At 42.2% G+C, this 19,725-nt stretch overlaps 1 protein-coding gene across 1 annotated transcript in view; it reads right to left on the reverse strand.

Annotated features, from left to right (window-relative positions):
- Nucleotides 1-19,725, reverse strand: part of LOC139223603 (nck-associated protein 5-like) — a 103,683-nt gene that overhangs the window by 1,107 nt on the left and 82,851 nt on the right. Inside the window, exons 12-18 of the mRNA XM_070855573.1 lie at nucleotides 15,849-19,444; nucleotides 15,111-15,216; nucleotides 13,829-13,916; nucleotides 9,410-9,730; nucleotides 7,526-7,641; nucleotides 6,741-6,858; nucleotides 6,462-6,637 (exon numbers count right to left, since the gene is read on the reverse strand). Of these exons, the coding sequence (XP_070711674.1) occupies nucleotides 6,462-6,637; nucleotides 6,741-6,858; nucleotides 7,526-7,641; nucleotides 9,410-9,730; nucleotides 13,829-13,916; nucleotides 15,111-15,216; nucleotides 15,849-19,444 (4,521 nt within the window). The remainder of the gene's footprint in view (nucleotides 1-6,461; nucleotides 6,638-6,740; nucleotides 6,859-7,525; nucleotides 7,642-9,409; nucleotides 9,731-13,828; nucleotides 13,917-15,110; nucleotides 15,217-15,848; nucleotides 19,445-19,725) is intronic.

Consider the following 19,725-nt stretch of genomic DNA (forward strand, 5'->3'; position numbering starts at 1 on the left):
TCAAATTCTGTCTACAGAGGAAAGCAAAACCAGCCATAAAGCTAAAAATAGTCAGTTGTCGTTTATGGCGTACTGAGTGCTTGAGTTAAGTATGTGATCTCTACTGTATGTCTCAAAAGGCACTTTAAGGAGCTAGTTACTGTAGCAATCAGCATCAAAATCCCTCCTTAGAGCTGTAAACAAAACTCCCTGGGTAGCTGCATTTTCCTCCAGCAACTCCAGCCTGGGAGAGCAATTATCTACATAGGTATTTGTGTATCCGACAGTATAATAACTGGAGGGTCCAGGCAACCTCTAGGGATGCTTCCTGAAACATTTAGCTTTTTTGCTTCAAGGTGTATCTCCCCTCAGACCTAAGCCCAGAACTACTTCCCACAAGAAGCATGAACACATAAACTCAGCTGGAACAGCAACATAACCCAGAGTGCTGTTATAGTGGTAAACATTTCTACATGTTGGTACTGGAACCTGCAGGAATTCTTTGATCTTGCAAGTTGTCAATTTTCCATGAGTCTCTGGACTCATGACTGATATGCTAATGTTAAAGAAGACCAAAGAAACCAGGTCTGCACATATGGACTCATGTAAGCCTTTGAACATTACAAATACTGTAGGCAAGTTTCTTTAAACAATAATTCTGTACAGTACTGTATATATTGCAGTACAACAGTCTATCGTCTGCATATTATTAAGGACTACAAATAAAGTTCTAATGTCTATTGTTTTGTATGTTTCTTTTTAATTTGAAGAAGGTTAGGGTTAGGGTTAGCATTTGCATTTGTCATCACTAATTTTAGATCTAATTTAGATTTGACTGTTAGCAATGGTCTGTTAACACATCTGTAGTTCCTTTCACCGAGTAGGAAAATCCTGAAACTGTGCTGTAATCTAACATCGCCTAACCTGCTACTTTGCTGGATTTTCCATAATGCCATCTGACAAGTTTTACAAAGGCACAAAGTTTTTGCATTCAGCTGCGAGGCTGCATGTGTAGGTGGAGAGAATAAAAACAATAGTGATTGTTGTTCTCAGTCCTGTTCCTCATGGGCCTTAAGCCTTGTTGGCTTCCTCTCCTACAAGCTAGTTAATTGCATTCACCTGCCAACCCAGGTGTAAACTATTCTGTGGCAAGAATGAAACCAGGAGGGCTCAGAGCCTGGAGAGGAGAACTACTGGTAGTGTGCAATAGAAGCAAACAAACTGGAAGACATGAAAATCCTGCTTATTCTCTCAAAATATAACATATCTAGTGCATTTAACTCTGGTTTATTGAGGCTTCAGCTGAAAAGAAGATAGTTCTTGCTTTAAAAATGTGGGAATCTTGTGTACTTTATATAAGTCACATTTTCTTCAAAATTTTAGCAGTTTCACTCAAAAGCTAACCCTAAAAAATCATCTCATGTGATAATGGCATAGTTTGATGCAGAATCAGTCTTCCACCCTAAAATCCCTCTGAATCCAATTAATGTGCACTTTTTTGACCTTTCGAAGCAGGCACAACCGTAATAAATTTGCAAAGAAGTTGTTAAAAGAAAATGAGCCCAAAGGTAACATTTGACTCATGTATGATATATAATGTTGAGTGGGTTCATGCTGGTGAGCCCAAATTAAGCACAGGCATTGAATGCAGATTAGACTTGTTGAATTTTACTTCCTCCACCCACACATCTCCGTTCATAACGTCACTGTTTTGATGTGAACCATGAAAATTGACATTTTATGGCCTTGGGAAACACGGGGAGCGCATGATGTGATGGGGATCAGTGATTAGTGGAGCTCTGTGACAGTGAGGAACAGTTAGGTCTGGACTCTCTCAGCCAGCCCCGCCCCTCCCCATATATCTCATTTTGGTCAGAAACGAGAAGAAAAAAGGAATGGCTGTCTTATCGCTGATTGGATTTGATTTTGGAGGAACACAATTACCAGCAGATCGAACCCTTCTGGTGTAGATCTCTCCAACACCTGCGGGTTCAGCCAAAATGATGGCTGCACACATAACAGAGGCTGCAGGCTGATGTCTCAATGAGAGCTTCCCACTTGAAATCACGAGGGGCCAAATCGGCAATTGGTTCTGCATCACATGTCAGTAATGGGATGTCTAAACTTGAATTCAGTAGACCTGCTCACTACAAAAGCTTATTGAAAGCGTCTTTCATTGTGACTTTAGCGAGACATATTTTTCTGTTCTTTTCTATCGTTATGTATTTTTCTCTCTTTACCTCGATGTTCTCTACTTGTACAGATGGTAAAATATTGTGCTTTAGGGTTATAACTCTCTTAGTCTAAATGAAGTGAAATGTCTTTTTTATACTATTCATGGTCTGCATTTTTTCTACCATTCATCACACTTACATTCAGTCTATTTGTAGTAGTTTTATTGGCAGTGGTGAGTCCCCCTGCATACCCTGTGTAACCCCTAAATACAAGGGATACACAGGAAATGAGGCACGCATGTAATCTACTGTGAGTGTGTTTAATTGATATCAGACTCACTGTTTAATGAGCAGCCTTTACACTGTGTCAGAGCTGCATGAAGCTACTGTGAAACAGAACATTCCCTATCTTCACATTGAAAGCATTCAACACAACAAAACACAGAGCAGTCGGAGGAAATGCAATGTCGTGGTCATTGAGGTTAGTTACACACACACACACACACACTGCACAGCTCCAACCTCCAAGCAAGATAACCAATTTTACTCTGTTGTGTGGAAAACTATTGGCATATGCAGCATGAAAATATATTGCAGATTAAATTATTTTCAATTGCATTCTTTATCAAAACATAGTGTGTTTGGTTGGCTGCACTCTAAATAGTTACACCAATTCCTCTTCTGTTGTACTTCTAACAAAGTATCTGCTCAGAGAGTGAATGCTGTACTATAAAACCATACTTATTACCACGGCATGGAAAGGAAAACTTTACCATAGATACTGTAATGCTTGTCATTTTTTAATACTTGAAAAGAATGTGATTAGCTCACTCTCGCACTTTAGTTGGAGGGGTTTGGACCCAGTGAAGAAATTGCATTATAAAGCTGACCAGCAAGTACCACATCTTGATTGAAAAAACAAAAACCATGTTTAAAAAGTGTGTTCTATGACCAGAGAGCTCCCTTTGTAATGACAGCAAGATGTACAATCTTAATATACAATGTATATTATACTTAATCTGAATTGTGTCCATGATATTGTGTAGACTAATTTTGATTCAGAATTTAATTTACAGTGGGTGAAATGATGGTAAAAAAAACATGTAAATTAATTTGTTTACTGTCTCAGAATATGTGCCGTCTTCATTGTAAATAACTTTACAATCACAGGCTCTGGGTCTGTTCCTTCTGACTCTTGTATCATGCTGCCTAGCAATGCTATCAGTCTGACAGCACATATTCCTACTGTTGATACTTATTTGTGCCCCGATATGGTTTTGGTCATCGAGCAGCCCTATTTCAAATTATGGTACATGTCAACTGAAATGTTCTCTCTGCCTCGCCATGTAATCATTGCTCAAGGTAACAAGCTGTTGCACACTCGGGGAGATGCTGTGCATGCTGATTTGTTGTATACTGGTTTAGGACTCAGGTCACATAAACCCCAGGAATCCCTCTAACTTCACAGATGCTACGTCTTGGCATAAAGTTATTTTCCTGCAGCAAATTTCTTTTTACATTATGCAGACAAAGGATGGAGAAAAAGTGAAGCAGGAAAGGAATGACAAAATGAGAAAAGTTAGTTTGGGAAGGGAATTCAAAGAAAACAAATGGAAGGACGGGGGAGAACTGTTTAGAACAAAAGCGGGAGAAGTCAACTGAGAAGAGCACACAAAGTTGAGTTGTATGGGAGACACAGAAATAGAGAGAGGCAAAACTGAAAGGAAGACGAGGAAAGACACGTGGGAGGAAGAGAGACTGTGAGGAAGGAGAGGATAGAAGGAGAAGGGGGCGGGGGCCGCCGTTAGCAGGGCTGTCAGGTGCTGTCAGGATGATGAATGGGAGGCCAGAGCGGGCTGTGAGGGCTCTGATGGGAGCCGCTGAGCTTTACATCACTCTCCTGAGTGTTTGTGAAAGGTTATTAAAGGCGCTTAAATCACCGGGCTCTGACACAAGCCCGCTACCAGCCACCAAACTTCCCCAAACTGCCGCCGATGAGAACGTCACCTGACTCAAACGACACAAAGGAAAAGCCGCCGCAAAGGTACGGGCGTGCACTGAGAGGGGTGAGGAGGTGATGACACACAGATGGATTGTCTTTTTCAAAGGAATAATGTAGGGTAAATGGGTTCAACAGCAGTCATCCATCATTATGGCTGATTCACAGCTCAGGAATGAGGTTACTGTCCAAATTCATATAAACTTTGACTTAGAATTAAAGCATCATACCTGTTTGTAACATAGAAACTGGAAAATGACAATTTCAAGTATCCATAAGGTCAAGTTAAGGTTCTTCATTCTATGGCAGGAACCTCCCCAATTCTGTCTTGTCTTAAGATACAGACACTTATCTCTAGAACGTTCTTGAAGTCAGCTAATATCCTTTGGAGATAGGTTGAAATATTCTTACTGTGCTGGCAGATTTCTTCACTTAACAAATAAGCTGTGTAGGGGTTCAGTATGTCATATCATTTTGGTGGAGGAGACATTTAGATCTATCATAAAAAGTCATAAGAAATACCTCAAAGCTGTAAATGTATGTAGTTACTCTCCACCACAGCTTGCTCGGACAGAACAGGACTAGATGCCAGGTTGTTCTGGGAGCTCCACTCTTGACCTCTCATTTTTTACTATAGGCTACCACCTTACCCTCGGAAAAGCCTACTGCATCCAATTAATTGACAGACAGGTCTGAGGAGACAGACACAGCTTCGTTGGTTGTGTTTTGTCTCTTGCATGTCAGCTAATGGACTTGTGCTTGCAGCTCGGTTGCACAGCACCGCATCGAACGTCCCGTCAGAGGCGCTGCCTCTCCGCTGGGACTCGGATCCGAATCGAAAATGTCTCTATCATGAGATTCTCGCTTCCTGTTCACGTGTGGGCGCTCAGCTTTGTTCGTTGTGCTTCGTTAAACTGAGACTCAGCCTCATACAACAACATGATACGTGATTGAAATTCTCTTTGGTCAGATGAAAACTATCTGTGGAGCTGAGAGGAATTCGTTCTTGCTCAAGGACATTTTTTCAATGGTGTTTACTTGCTGAATCACCCTGGTCTTTCTAGTCACTGCTCTACAGTCCTAGAAAACAAAATTTTAATATATAATGGTGCTAATGAAATCTGAAGCAGTAAGCACATTCCTTCCACCTAGAAATTCTGCATAATTATGCTAATTCATGGGTGTAAATGCTTTACAAATCATCTATTTCTGATCCCAGTGTTGAGCTCCAGAAGGACACCAAGGGTCAAGAATAAAAAACACACAGAATAAATTCAGATTTTTTTCCTCTCCCATCTTATACACAATTGTTTTTTGAACTAGTGTTGAGTCAGATCCTTTTTTTCAGAATATGGATTTTTGTGTCAGAGTGGGTGTTGGGGCGGTGGCATGTAAGAGAGGTGTGTTTGGCTGTCCCATAGAGCTGGGCCATGCACACTGGAGGCCATTTCATGGTGTCTGATCCTCATTTGTCATTCAGCTGCGTTAAATACCAGTAGGCAAATACCTGCTGACACAAGAGGGCGAGGCGATCGAAAGCAATTAGGCAGCTTTTTCTATGAAAATCTGCAAACAATTCCAACGGTATTGAAGAGAACCTTGGAGTTTAGCGAATTAGTTCATGCCTCAGGAAGTGTTTCAAAGGTAAAGTTGACATTGTAACTCAACACGACTTGCTCTGACCATCTGAAAAGTCTTCTTGCCAAAGTCTATGACACAGAGGAACTGTAAAAATTCAACATATTGCCTCTGCTGCAAGGGAAAAAATTATGCATACCCTGTCACTGTGTATGTTGCAATCTTGGGAAGAGTTTCATTGAGGACTGGCACTATTTTTCTGACTCTATTAACACCTCACACACATTCTCTCACTATATAAAGTTGCATGCATCTACACCTGGGGGCAACTGCCTCCATTGGGCTCCCTGAAATCAGGAAATTGATTTACTCTGGAACAATCAACATGAGGCACATCACATTATCTCCTTCAAATGGTATATTAAGGCAAAATGATCAATAAAATCAGTCTAACATAGTAAAAACCTGAATATATTGCATATACTTAGGGTTAGGGTTAGCCTAGGATTAACCCTAACCCAGTAAACAAGAACAGAGATATCAATTAGCTGCAAAAATGTCTGAACATTTAAATGAATAAAGTAAATATCTCTGTCTTGGCAGCTTCCTGGATATCATAAGACGGTATAGTGACCAATGAAATCCCTGATAGGAACCTGCAGGATGCCTGTAAAGCGTCTTTTATGAGTAAAACTGATCGGCTGTGAACAATGAGCTCTCTCAATACTCACACTGAGTCTGTCTCCTGCTTTGCCATCGAGGGATGAGTCCTTGTGCAACAAGTTGTACTGGGAAATCCTCCTGCTGTCCTTCTCCAGATGTGAGAAAACATCCTGTTGGTAGTAGTCCATGATTGACAAGGGCCTCTCCACACTGCTTCTCCTCAGGGTGTCTTCATTCTGGTCGACTGTGGACAGAAGAATTTGTTCCAATAAAATTCCAGGGGGAAAGGGACAGAAAAAGAACTAAAACTTAATGAAGTATTTTGTGACTAGAATGTTGAGCCAAACCTGAGTCACTCTTCTTGGCTCTGTTGATCAGGGTCCTTGGGCTCAAAGTGCTTCCCTCGGGTTCAGTCTCAGTATCGCTGCTGCTCCCCGAGTATGTGCACACTTGCAGGACTCTTTCCTGTTCACAGTTGAAAAAGCCTTTTAAAATATGGATATAACACATTTTTAAAGACTCCCACCAGCATTATTATGTTGTCAGGCAATAAAGAATGAAGAATGTGAACAAAAATCTTTACAGCTTTGTGCAAAATTCATTGGGGCAGCTTTTTTACCCCTCGCCAATTTTTGGTGAGTAAGGTGGTGAAAGTAATAACTTATATTCAAGTCTGGAAACATTTCTTCATTGACGAATTTTACAGGACCAATAGGTTAGAGGATAACTCTGGTATTTCTAAAAATGGGCCTTATTTTGTATACTTTGAGTTTGAAATGACAAGTTTAGCAACTGGTCCAGTAGATTACCTGCACTGGCAGCTGAGAATGGGCAGCATATGCCAGAGATACAAGTGTAGCACTTAATAACACAAATACACTAATCGACCAAAAGGAACATCTATCTGTAGGGAACCTTTGTGAATGTTGTCAGTCACCTTAAATAACAATCTGAGCCTGTCAGTTGAGGTTGAGGTGATCAACTCGACCATTTAAATACGTCTTTGTATCTACCAGTCATTTCAAACCCAAAATATGTCAACATAGGGCCTGGGTTTAAAAATAGAGTAAAAATAAATAGAGTAAAATTAGAGTTATTCTTTAGCGTGTAACATGTGCTGTAAATGACCTACACCAGGCATATCTTGGTCCTTGGCTTTCATCTTCCTCTCTGTTTCTTTCTCTTTGTCCTCTGTGCAGATGTTGTTGTGTGGAGCACCAAGACTGAACCTCTTAGTCCTGATTGCATCTACAAGTCAAAAGAGACAAAGGAGAAATTAGTTGTACAGTAAACAGAAACGTAGCCGTCTTGTATTCAACACATGACCAGTTAATGTTATGCATACTGTCAGTGGGAAGACAGAAATATCATTAGCATTCTTCTAAAGTGGCAATCTTTCCGTCAGCAGACATACGTTTGGAACACTGCTTGAGCACATCCATTCAACCAAAACTCATCCAACTGCCTGCACATCCCTTTTGCTCCGTATATGAATTGAACTGCACAATAACCAAGCTATCAAACATTAATGGTGTCCACCCTGTGATTGTTCCCAGCTATGACTTCTGGCAGCACAGATATAACAGCTTTCAGCTGCCGGCCCCGAATCACGTACTGCTTTATTATCACTCTGCCGACTGCTGTCTCACACAGACGCCAATTTAATTGTTTTTTTTTTTAACATTCAGCTGCATTACAATCACTGGCTGCTTTTGGCCGTTGCTCTGTCTCCATCTGAAAAACTGCATCAAGATCATAAAAGTCCTTTCACCTTCTTCCTCTCGCCTATTAGGAAGCAAACAATGTGACAGACGCCGCTCCATTTCCAGCATCCTTAAGCTTTGTCATTCTGTGTAATGATGATAGAAAAAATAAAGGCGTAAAACGTATGATAAAGATACACTGAATACGTTTAGGCTCTTCTAATCAACTTGTTCCATGGGGAAGACTCAACAGGAGCCGCTCTATATTTACACCAACAGTTGTGACTCAAATTGCTGCCGCTGCAGTGCCAACGCAGCACTGAGGTGAAATAGATGCAGGCTAATGTCCTGTAAGCATAAATCCCCGGGTGTGATCACTCATCCCTGTGTGTTATTGTAACTTTAATCAGCCATCTGATTGCATCCTACCCACCATCTTTATGTTTTGAACAGTAGGCAGATGCTGCTTTATGATCTATGGTTGTGCTGACATGCTAATCTAATTGCATTTGTTAGTTTTCCTCAGGGCAAGGGAGCGTATGGTCCTCTATAAGGACACAGACTCCTTTGTCATCTCAGTATCAGTCAGTGCTGAGTGTCAGTGTTGATACATTCACTTCAGAACTAGCTGAACAAACAAGGTTCTTCTTTTAATCAGAGTCTATTAAACCAAACAACTTTCTCTTGTCTGCTTGTCTGGAGCCCTAGAGCACTCAAGGTAGAAAATATGTTAACATAAAGTACACTGACAATATTTCACGTACTTTCTGAAAGGTAAAACAAGCTGTCTAAGGCTTTCAAGGCTTGGCCCTTTGCCATCTAGCATAATAACAGAAGCTTTTACAGACACGCATTTCAATTAGATTTCCTCTCTGGCCTTGATTGACAAAACCAATTAGGCAGCAAAGGCGTTGCTCTTCACAGTCAGTGCCATAACTACCCAACAATGATGACCTATGTAACAACGATGATCTTAACTGGACAGGCCAAAGCACAGATGAATATCTGGATATCCCATCGCACTAGTTACTAGAGCATCTAAGTCACACAGTTACTGTAAGCATCCATTTTTCTGAAAGATGAATATACTCGCAGAATAGTGCCGGAATTGACTATTTTCTTAATCTGGATGGTCAGAGGGGGCTTTAAAGGTTCTGGAAATACCTCCAGAACAGTGGTAAGTGTTATAAAACAACCCCCAGGGCTTAATCTTTGTGGAAAAAAATCTCCTCACCTCTAACGCTGTATCCACTACGCTCTCTTTGCAAAGTTTAACAGGTGAGACAATGAAGATCAAGACGTTCTTGACTTACCTGAAGTTGCTAATTTGGGCAGGCGGCTCTGGGCGTCCTGTGCGCTGTTGCTGCAGGTCACAGTGGGATCGGACAGGGAGTGACCAATACTGGTGGGGGCATGCAGACGGGGTTTTGGGAGGGAAGGCACTTTCTCATCAGGTTGTGAGGGGTCTGGGTGAGAAGAGGGAGGCTCCCGATCGAGCTCAGAGGAGCCGGCGGTCACCCCATCTGGGCTGGATTCAGATTTAGGGATGTGGCGACCGCTGGCCCGGGTGACGGAATCGGGGAGAGGGAAGGTGCCGATCCCGCTGTCCAGGGTTCTCATCTGACAGCTGGAGCCTACAGTGACAGGGAGAGGAGTGTGATGTCTGGGAGGATCAGGGAACAACCACAAAGGAAAAGAAAGGAGGGCTTGGATTCACATGCAATGGAAAGGGCTGTGAGTAAAAAGGGCATCTGTGGCAGGTTCAGTAACACGTAGTCGGTAAGGAAAAAAGGAGAAAAGACAGCATTTTCATTTGATATAGTGGATTAGGATTTCATTGAATAGTTAGTGGTAGCTTTATCCTGATGCACCTCCTAATGTTCCTGTCAGACACACTCGTTGGGAACATTTGTGGCTATCGCAGTAGCAACAGATGCACAGTTCTAATATGATATGACACAAGAAAGCACCTGCTGCCAGCAATTCTGAACAAAACACACAATTGAGCTGCAACCCGAGGATATGTTCCTTGGATTCATCAGAGTGAACGCTGGGTTGTAATCAGGAGAAATGACGGCAAGTAGCAACAGATGGACGTCATTTAGAAACCACAGTTTGCAGAGCCTTGACTTGAGCTGAAACAGATGGACGGCCATTCAGCTCAGCCCAGGTCCTTGTAACTGTGAAAGCTAATGGCTAACAGTTACACTGGCCATGCTAATTATGTGTTTGCAACTGTTTGCTGAGATAGGATATGTGAAAGTGAAAATGCTCATACTGTTTCATCTGTGTTTGTTTTCTGTTGTTGTTGTGGGCAAACTTGGGTTGAAACTCAATTCCTTCCCATTATATCCTTCACTGTTGGCCTTGGAGATGATGAATCCTCTGCAGCCATCACTTCTGTCTCTCAAAATATTGGGAGGTGAAAAGTCTGACATGTTTTTTTTGGGGTCGATATTGAAACGCGCTGCTTCTCTACTGCATAGCCTCATCTCGGTGGTATCCAGGAGCACAAACATTACTACTCATGAGCATTTCATTCTGTGAATAAATGTTCTCTCTGAATACTGCTGGGCATTAGATGAGTTTCAAAAGAGTTGGCAAAGAGGTGAAGGGGCACGTTTTCAGAATCAGTTTATTCCTAAGAACATTTACTCTTGGGTCCAAAGCTAGAGTTATTGATCCATTTGCTCGTTGGACAGCCTACTATCATGTCTCTGGGTACCATTAGTAATGCATTAAAGTAACAACTGCATTCTCTGAATGTTAAAGTGTTGTCAATAAATTCACAGATGAGGGAATTTAAGGAAGTCATTCATTTGCGATTCTAAGAATTTGAGAGATGTAGCCAAAAATCTTGCGCACATGATGTCAATGCGCTTGTTTATGTGTACTTTTAGTTTTTAACTGACTTGCTTCTGACACTCAGCACTGTTCTGTGCATACAGAACCTGTGAAAATGAGTCCTCAGTGTTCAGATGTAGACATACACTGTGTTCATTGGACAGATGGAGTGTTACTTGTACGCATATCTGCTGTTAGTCACTTGATGATAGTGATGATAGCTGCTGCAATGGAATAAAAAAATAAATCAAACAAGGATCCTGATGTAAATATTAAAAATGCACAATGTAGTTGACATAAAAGCAAAGAATACACACATGCTGCTTATTTGTGTGTGTGAGAAAGAGAAAAGCAGAGAGAGCCATAGATTATCGAGCTGTATAATTGAATGCCAAGCCTGGCAGTTCAAAATGCCCTCTATAACCAAACCATAACAAGGTCCACAGTAATTCTACCCAGAGGCAACAACAACTGGACATAATCTAGTTTTTCATGAGCTCCCTATCACTTCTGTATACAACCTCCAGGGTTTGAGGGGAGAAAGCTGTGTGTCGATACCTCCACAGTGCGAAAAAGGCTTTATGCAATGAGGGGGTGTCGAAGGGAAGGGAAAGAGTCATTACTAACAACCATAGCCTTATCTGGGAGATGTTTCTGTGTCAGCCACCAGAGAGAACACAACGACAATAGACACAAATTGTTAAGTCACATTTCCACAATAGAGAGTATTATCGTGGGCCAATCAAGTTAAGATCCAGTAGCGAGATTTGCAGCGAATGTTGCAAAGCCTTTGTTTAAGAATGAAGCTTTTATCTTCTCATGGCTGCTTGTTTGAGTGTTTTTTTTCTGAAACACAGTAAAGGCTAAAAAAGAAAGTTTTGAAAGCCAGAAACATCAGCACCCGGTGAAATAATTGGTGAATCATTGGTATTGATAAATGGTGCCATCAAAGCCCTGCAGATTTATTAGGGTCATTCTGTGCTGTGGGCCAGTCAAAATGTTATTTATTTTCCCTTTACAAGAAAAAATACCGCCTGAAGGGAAGTTCCTCTAATATACAACAACTGACCAGTGTAGAGTGAACTTCAAAGTCCACATTCATAACTTGAGCAATGGATTTTCCTCAAGCTGCTCACATCATAAACTGTCTGGATCTAAACTATTTATATGACTGATGTGTTTGCGTGGCATTAGGCCTGTGAATGCTGCACTTTGGAAAAATGTGATATTAAAAGCATGCAGCACAGAAGAACAATGAGCAGCCACAGCTGAAACCTTTATGAAATATTTAATTCATACTGTCTGGAAGTGCTTGGCTGGCAGAATATAAAAAAGGCAGTGTGTTAATCAGAATATAGAAACAATTAAGCATTATATTTCTGGCGCCGTCACGGTGACCCATCATAAGCTCATTTTCAGACTTTATGGAAAGCGGCTTGAGCCAAAACTGCTTCTTGAAATGTTTTGATTAGTTGCTTCTTTGCTTTGAGTGAAGTTGACAACCCATTCCTGGTTCTATAGAGATTATTTCCAGAAACACCCAGACCAACCAAAATGAGTTTAACTTGATTATAAATTTAAATTACTCACAATCACTACCATGTGTGCATTCTGGATATAAACGGTTCCAAGTATGAAGCAAACCCACAGTACAATAACAAACTTTTACACCCAGTTTGTAACAATAAGCTAATTAATACTATGATCCACTATGCTCGCTTGCTAGTTACTAATTTGACACCTTTTTCACAGAAATCAGTGCTGGGGTTGAAAACAACATAATGAGAGCAGCGAGAGTCGACCAAAACACTAAAGTTGCAGGGAAAACAAACAATGAGCTGAGTTGGGTCACATCGGTGGATTCATTGCTATGAGTGGCAATGTCATCCACCGTTAATATAAAAGTATTAATTACAGCAGCTTTAGGTGAAGAATAAATCATTCAACCCACAAAACAAACATGTTCTTGAAGCAAAGACTTTGAAAACGTTGCTGCAGGAAATCCAATTTAAAATAATAAAGCTATGAAAAAAATAGCACTTTTTCCATTGAATACAGCATATAACTTCTATAAAAATCTATATTTGCTCAGACTATGGTGCTATATTACAAGAGGCAAGTCATTCTGACCTTTTAGATGGATCGCTGAAACAATTTCTCAAATATCCGACTGAGTGACAACTGAGTGACAAACCCGGTGCACCCCACATCCAGTACACAGCAGATACACCCTCTCCTTCTCCACGCTGAATTACACACCACACCGTAAGTTTGTCGTACTGCAATGATAACAATCATCATCCTGTGTCATAAATAGTTTGATGCATCTATTTTTTTTTCACGTCCTTAGCTGCTCAGGCATTGTAAAATATCACCCAGTTGCACATCAATCACCTGACTAGAGCGTCAACATGTTTGCAGCCGCTGCTATTTCCCCACAGTAATGGCAGGCAAGTCTGGCAGTGAGGAGAATTAGCTGGCGGAGGAATTGAGTTGTCAATCACATCAGGAAATCACAACTGTAAAATGTGTTAATGCTCTGTTGCACTGGTTGCTTCGTGATGGTTAGTGACAGCTTTTTGTAAGCTACTTGAAAAAACTGTACAGGGTGAGGTAAACACTCACAAATATAAAACTCAGTGGCTTAAAACAGACAACATGCGCTTTTTGCATAGTGAAAGTAATAGAAAAGTTGGTAAAAAGGAATATTTTACATTAAGTTTATTTTATTTTTATTCTTATGGAATTTATTTTGGTAAGATTTTTGGCTTAAACTGTTCAATTTATCCATCAGGATGTATTTATTATACTACATTAAATATGTTGTTTTTCAATGGGAGTTTCAGTGAAATGTCCTGTGTCCTGTGAAAGGTCGTACATGAGCTTACCTATCATTTGGTCTTGACAAGCTGTGTCTGGGATGCGTCCCTCCTCATTTTCAGCCCTCAGGCTGATCTTCTGAGTCATTATGAGGGTCTAGAATATTAACAAACAGTGCGTGTTGGTGATAAAAGTGTAAAAAAAAACAGCTAAAATATACCATCATACATAAAACATACCATAATATACAGTCAAGGCAAGCGTCTTTTTAAAATCAAATGTACCTTTGTACAAGGTGTTACATTATTCAACATATAGCTTCCTTTGAGGCAATTTGCAGAAGAAAAGTGAGAATGAATAGAATCAGTTATAGTGCCTACAGATTCATGCATTTTATGACTTTTCAGATGAACAGACACTTCTGGCATTGTAAAATATGTTTAAAGTTATATTCAAAAAGAAGTAAGGCAATTCTCATACTTTCCTGCATTACTTTAATTGGGTTATTTTTTAAAAAAAAAAGTGGTTTGGGGTGGTTCAAGAGCAGGAGCTTGTAGGTCATAAAGTGTCCCTCTTTTGTTGTATTTCTGTGGGGAGAAGATAGAGAGAACGCTCGGAGGATGGTATTAAATGGCCCCTTTGTCAAATTGAGTGCCTGTGATAAGGGGCTCCTCCATGTTATCGAAATTCCACATCATCTGGATTAAATTTCCTACATTATGCAGTGAGACTCTCTTTTTGTAACTCTCTTCCTCCATTCAGCCTGCTCATTTTACTGCCTTATTTCATAGCTTTTTTTCCCGAGCTCTCTCAAGCACACTGCCTCTCCATCATTTTTGGGACTTTTGACTGACAGATAATAACGAATAAATCCGCAAGGTCACAATTTTAGCCTTTTGCTTAACAAATGCATGGATGTGATTTTCAGAGAATGGAGCGGCTGAGAAATGCCTAATTTAAGTTCTTATTACATGCATGGGCTGATGGCTGTCTCCGAGTGAGATGTAGTTTAAAAACCTTGTGAATACAACAACAACAACAACATCACCCTGGGTAGATAATGAAAAAGTAGGCGATGAATCGTAGGCTGAGTCAGAACACAATGTGAATCAATAGTGAGCCTTCAGGGAATGGGGATATGATTCTGAAGAGGCGGTGGACTTATGGATGTGTTTGTGAACATGTACAGTACTGTTGTAAGTGTGAAAACCTGTGGGAATGTGCATGTATTTGTGTGTGTGCCAACAGCCTGTCCAAACATAGTCAGACACAAACAAGCAGAGCTTGACACAGACGCCGCTGTAATGAAGTCAGCGGAGTTCTATTATGGTGGCATGTTTGCTCACTTACAGCAGTATCTGGACAGATCTCCATATCTCCCTTCATTTCGCTGTGTTTCTTGGGTGTGGAGATCCCAGGCGGCGGCGCAGCCACTGAGTTGCCCTTCACTGCAGTCCTGTGAGGAAATAAGATTTGATCTGTTTTCATGTCTGTGTGCAGAGCTCCTCCTTTATCAGCTCACCAGGTAGAAAGTGAGCCTGCTGATAAATTGCATTGACCTGCTCTTTGCTTCTCGAATGTGCACGCAAACATATGTGCACATGCACAGAAACACACACACAGAAATACCATCAAATGTTTAACAGCCTCTCTGAAGTGCTCCATCTCAAGCGATTGTTTGTAGTTTATCTGGATAAAAATCAGCTGTCAGCTGTGATTTGAAAAGGCAAATCAATGAAGTGAGGGATATGAATTTTGTAGCTTCCCTGGCGTAAAGATACTTTACCTTGAGTGTGCTGACTATGTGCCTGGATGCTGGTCCAAGAACTGTTTATGCTCACTGGAGTGGAGCCATAACTCAAACAGACAGCTGCTGTTTTTGTTGTTTATTTCTCTAAACGCAAGGGTTTAATTCAGAGATGGCTCATGTTTAATTTAATAGACCAACCAATACGTTCTAGTGTCGATTCAGTTGATAGAAAGACAACTCTGAGAAGGCTCAGTGACAGGAAGTAATCAGCAAAGCATCCGTTCAATTAATGATAATTAATTCTTGATTTTCTTGATGACAGATGTTGTTTCACCTACCTGCCAAGAAGCTCTTTCACAAACTGGTCTTTGCCGATAAAGGCTGTCGTGCACTGGATCTGAGTGGCAATTTGACCCATCTGGTTGTTGCAATGGTCCATGATGGAGCTCAGTTTGTTGTTCATCTCAGACAGATTCTGCACCTCTGGACCGTCTTTCTGCTGGTTATCATTTTTCTTCTTATCCTTCTTCTTGTCAGACTTCATCTGTTTGCCTCCAAGCACTGAGCCGATCTTAAGCTCTTTCTTCTCTTCTTTTCCCTTAGGGGAGTCCGCTTTCTTACCACTCAGGGCAGGAAGTTTGCTCTTACGGAGGCCGAACCAGTTTGCCAGTGATGGGCCCGTTTTCTGTTTGGCCTCGCTGGCAGCGACCTTCTCCTGTTCTTGACATTTCTGCACATTCTCTTCAATTCCCATCATGACTTTCTCTTCAATAGTGCAGACTTCAGGGGCTTTGTTTGGTGAGTCTGTCTGGGTTTTGACTTCCCTGCTAAAGTCTGGCTCGTTAGGGGTAGTTGTTATGCCTCCTGTTTCTCGGACTGGGTTATCTGAGTTATAGACACATGAGGACGGAGGCTGAAACTGTGGATGGGAGGCAACTTTTGCTGGTTTACGGATGTTGTTCAAACCAATCCTATCGCTGATGGGTAAGCTACGCACTTCTTTATGAGAGGGTGAGGTGATTGCCTCCCCCTTAACTGTGGCCTGAGACCCCTCACTTTTTGAGGTTGAGTTAAAAGTTCTCTCAGGGAGGACGTTTTGACTATTTGAACCTGTCATGCCTCCGTAGTGGCTTAGCCTAGTCCTGGGGGAATGGACAGGACTCTCAGCTAACCCAACACTTGGTACCTCCAATGAACTCTGTCTTGTCAAAGAGTTCCCCCTTTCACCTGAGTTGGTGATGATCTGAGTTCGTATTTTTCCCGGTCCATCCAGAGCATTTATGTTGGGTTTCTCAATGCAGTTGGTGCTGAAACTCTGGCTACGAGCTTTGGCCCCATTCATCCCCAAGGCTGGCTTTAGATGAGGTTTGGTAGTGACTGATATGGATCTAGAGAAAAGTTGACTACTCCTTTTCCCTTTATCACACACATCCCCCTCCTCTGGCAACACAGCAGCATGTACTTCCTCTTCCAGTATCCTACACTGAACCTCACCTTTCCCCTCTGTTATGGACATCTTGGATGGTGAATCAATACTGTACACTGGCTGCAAGCTGTCACACTGGGTAGAAGCATGTGAAGTCACGGTCTCCTTGGAGACTGAGTTGATATGATCTTTCTCTTGCTTGCCTGGTATAGAAGTACTATTTTTATGGCTGGGGGGAGATTTTAAAAATGCTTTAAACCCCATTGGGATGCGGGTCTTTGAGGCTTTTTCTGCTGGGTTAGGGGAAATCATTACCGAACCAGGTGGGCTGACTACTGCTTTGCCATTTTGTGGTTCTGTTTTACCTTGAGAGTTGTCCTGAAGTGATATAGGTAAACTGATAGAGGTCTTCTGCACTGTCTGATGGACATTCTCATGGGTTGATCCTCTTTTACTTACAAATGAGTTCTGCAGTGAGGACCCTCTGAGGGCACTGTAGGGAGGAGGGACATTCTTTGAGCTTTTAGGTGCATTTTCAGTTTCTGGAGCACACCCTGAGTTTGCAGAAGGGAGGTAGTCTTTCGTGGTCACCCTCTTGGAAGTGCCTTTAGTTGGTGTCTGAGTCATGGCTGGGGACTTCTGAAGGTGCTGACTGGTTTTGTCAACCAGTTTCTGAGGTGCAAGTGCAGTCCCATAGCCTGCATCCAAGTCTAAACAGTCTTTATCCTTGATGGGTAGCGTGGTTTGCATATTTGGTACAAGTGAGGTGTGGTAACTTGGGGGTGGGCCCCTCACAGTGGTTGGTGCGGATGGTTGAGCCACCCATGTTTTATGTGCTTGAGGTGACCCTTCGTAATTTGGTCTGATCAGTAAGGAGGTGGTGCGGCCCGGGGGAGGGGGAGGAGAAGGGGACCTGAGTTTATTTTTGCTGGTTTCACAGTGCTTGTCTCTGGTTGGCTGTTCGCCATTGTCAGCATACTCAAGGTGCCTCCTTGAGGGGTGTGGGGAACTCGAGGAGGAGCCCTTATTCCATTCAGCCCGGCTGGGGAGCTTGGAGTTTACGGATTTTGGGCTCTGTGAGCAGGTTCCAGCTGTCTTGATGAACCTTGACATTTTAACTGTAGGAGAGGAGGGGGATTTCTCCTGACCAGAAGGTCCTGAGTTTCCACTGTTACTTGTTTCAGTGGAGGAGCCCTTAGACAATCTCAGAGGGGATCCAGAAGGTTTGTTACGACCAGGTATCTTTGAACCACTGGACTTGGGACCAGCAGAATCATTCATGAGAGGGATGGAATGGCCTTTATTTGGTCGGCTGCTTGGTGGTTTGATTAGTTTTCTTTGTGGAGTCAGCTGCATTGACAACCGCTCTGCACTGCCCTCCCTACTATTGCTTGTTTTGTTAGTCCTAACTTGATATTCAGATAGCTTCTCGGGAGATTCAAGAACAGTGTAGTTTCTTGTATTTGCTGATTTTTGCCTTGTTGGCCTCTCTTGGGTCACAAGTTCTGTGTAATTGGCAACTTCCTTACTACCTTGAATGTCATTTCGATGCCCTGCACCCGCTGCAAGCTTCTGAGCACAAAGTTCAATAGGCTCTCCTTCTGCATCAAATATTGCTAGGACGCTCTCCTCAGACTGAGTACACTTGGTCCCTTTGGGCTCCTTGATTAGGCTGAAAGGCCTAGGCCTCCCATCTGCAGACTGGGTGCGCCCCTGCTCTTTTCGCAAGCATTGTTGTGCGAGTAGCTTGGTAGCATCTCTTGACAGCCTCTTGGAGTCCCTCTCTGCTTGCTCTGGTGGCTGGCTAAAGGACATTCGGACGTCGCTGGACTCTGAGTTGAGTTCCTCTGGATCATCCACATCAGAGAGGTGATTAGGACCCTCTGGGTCAGAGGGGTTGAAGTGCAGCATGGATGGTTTAGTAAAAGCTGATGTCCGCCCTCCCTCAGGGAGAAAACTGTTAATGAAACTCATGAGTTTCTCAGGACGCTCTTTTGAGTCATAGCCAGAGGTGTGTTTCGTAGCCACGTGACCTGAGCTACTGTCTCCTCCACCGCCACTGTCCTGTATCCCCTCCCAGCTACACAAACTATCTGAGATGCTGTGGGAGAGCCTCTTACAGTAAAACCAGCTGTCCTTGGTGGGGATGTTATCTCCACGACTGGAATGTGCCAGTTCATCATCTGCATCATCAGAGTCATAAGAGAACTTCTTGCCCCCCACAGTAAGAGTTCTACCTGTATGGGTAGGCTTGGACACCCCTTTACTGCTACTCTTGATACCCAGGGAGTAGATGCCCTCGTTGGAGTTCATACAGTCTTTGTAGCCTGATTTGGAGACCTTGGACGAAGAAGAGGAGCTCCTGTGTTTCCTCCTCTGGAGCTTTCTTAGTCCCTCTAGTATGTGGCTCTCCTTGCGCCTCGTGGGCTGCTGCTCCTCCAGGGGGGCACAGATATTACTGGGGGCTGACGAACCCAAACTCAGCCTCTTCTCCCAGGTCAGAGACGACTATAGAGCAAAAAGAAATAGAGTGAGTCAACCATACAGAAATGATGGTATAGTATGTGCACACATACTTCATGCACATGCTGTTTTCACAATCATAATAATGTTAAAACAGTTTAGACTTGAATTCTTATAGCAAACAATGTGACCATATCTGCATGCCTCGTGAAAACATTTTGATAAATCACAAATTAAGTGCAAATGAAGAGGCAAAATAATTTTGCCAAGATATTAGCCATTACCCTTTATAGAGACAACCATGTTTTATTATATACTGCTGACAA

This window comes from Pempheris klunzingeri, chromosome 24 (assembly GCF_042242105.1).
Source record: "Pempheris klunzingeri isolate RE-2024b chromosome 24, fPemKlu1.hap1, whole genome shotgun sequence".
Taxonomy (NCBI): domain Eukaryota; kingdom Metazoa; phylum Chordata; class Actinopteri; order Acropomatiformes; family Pempheridae; genus Pempheris; species Pempheris klunzingeri.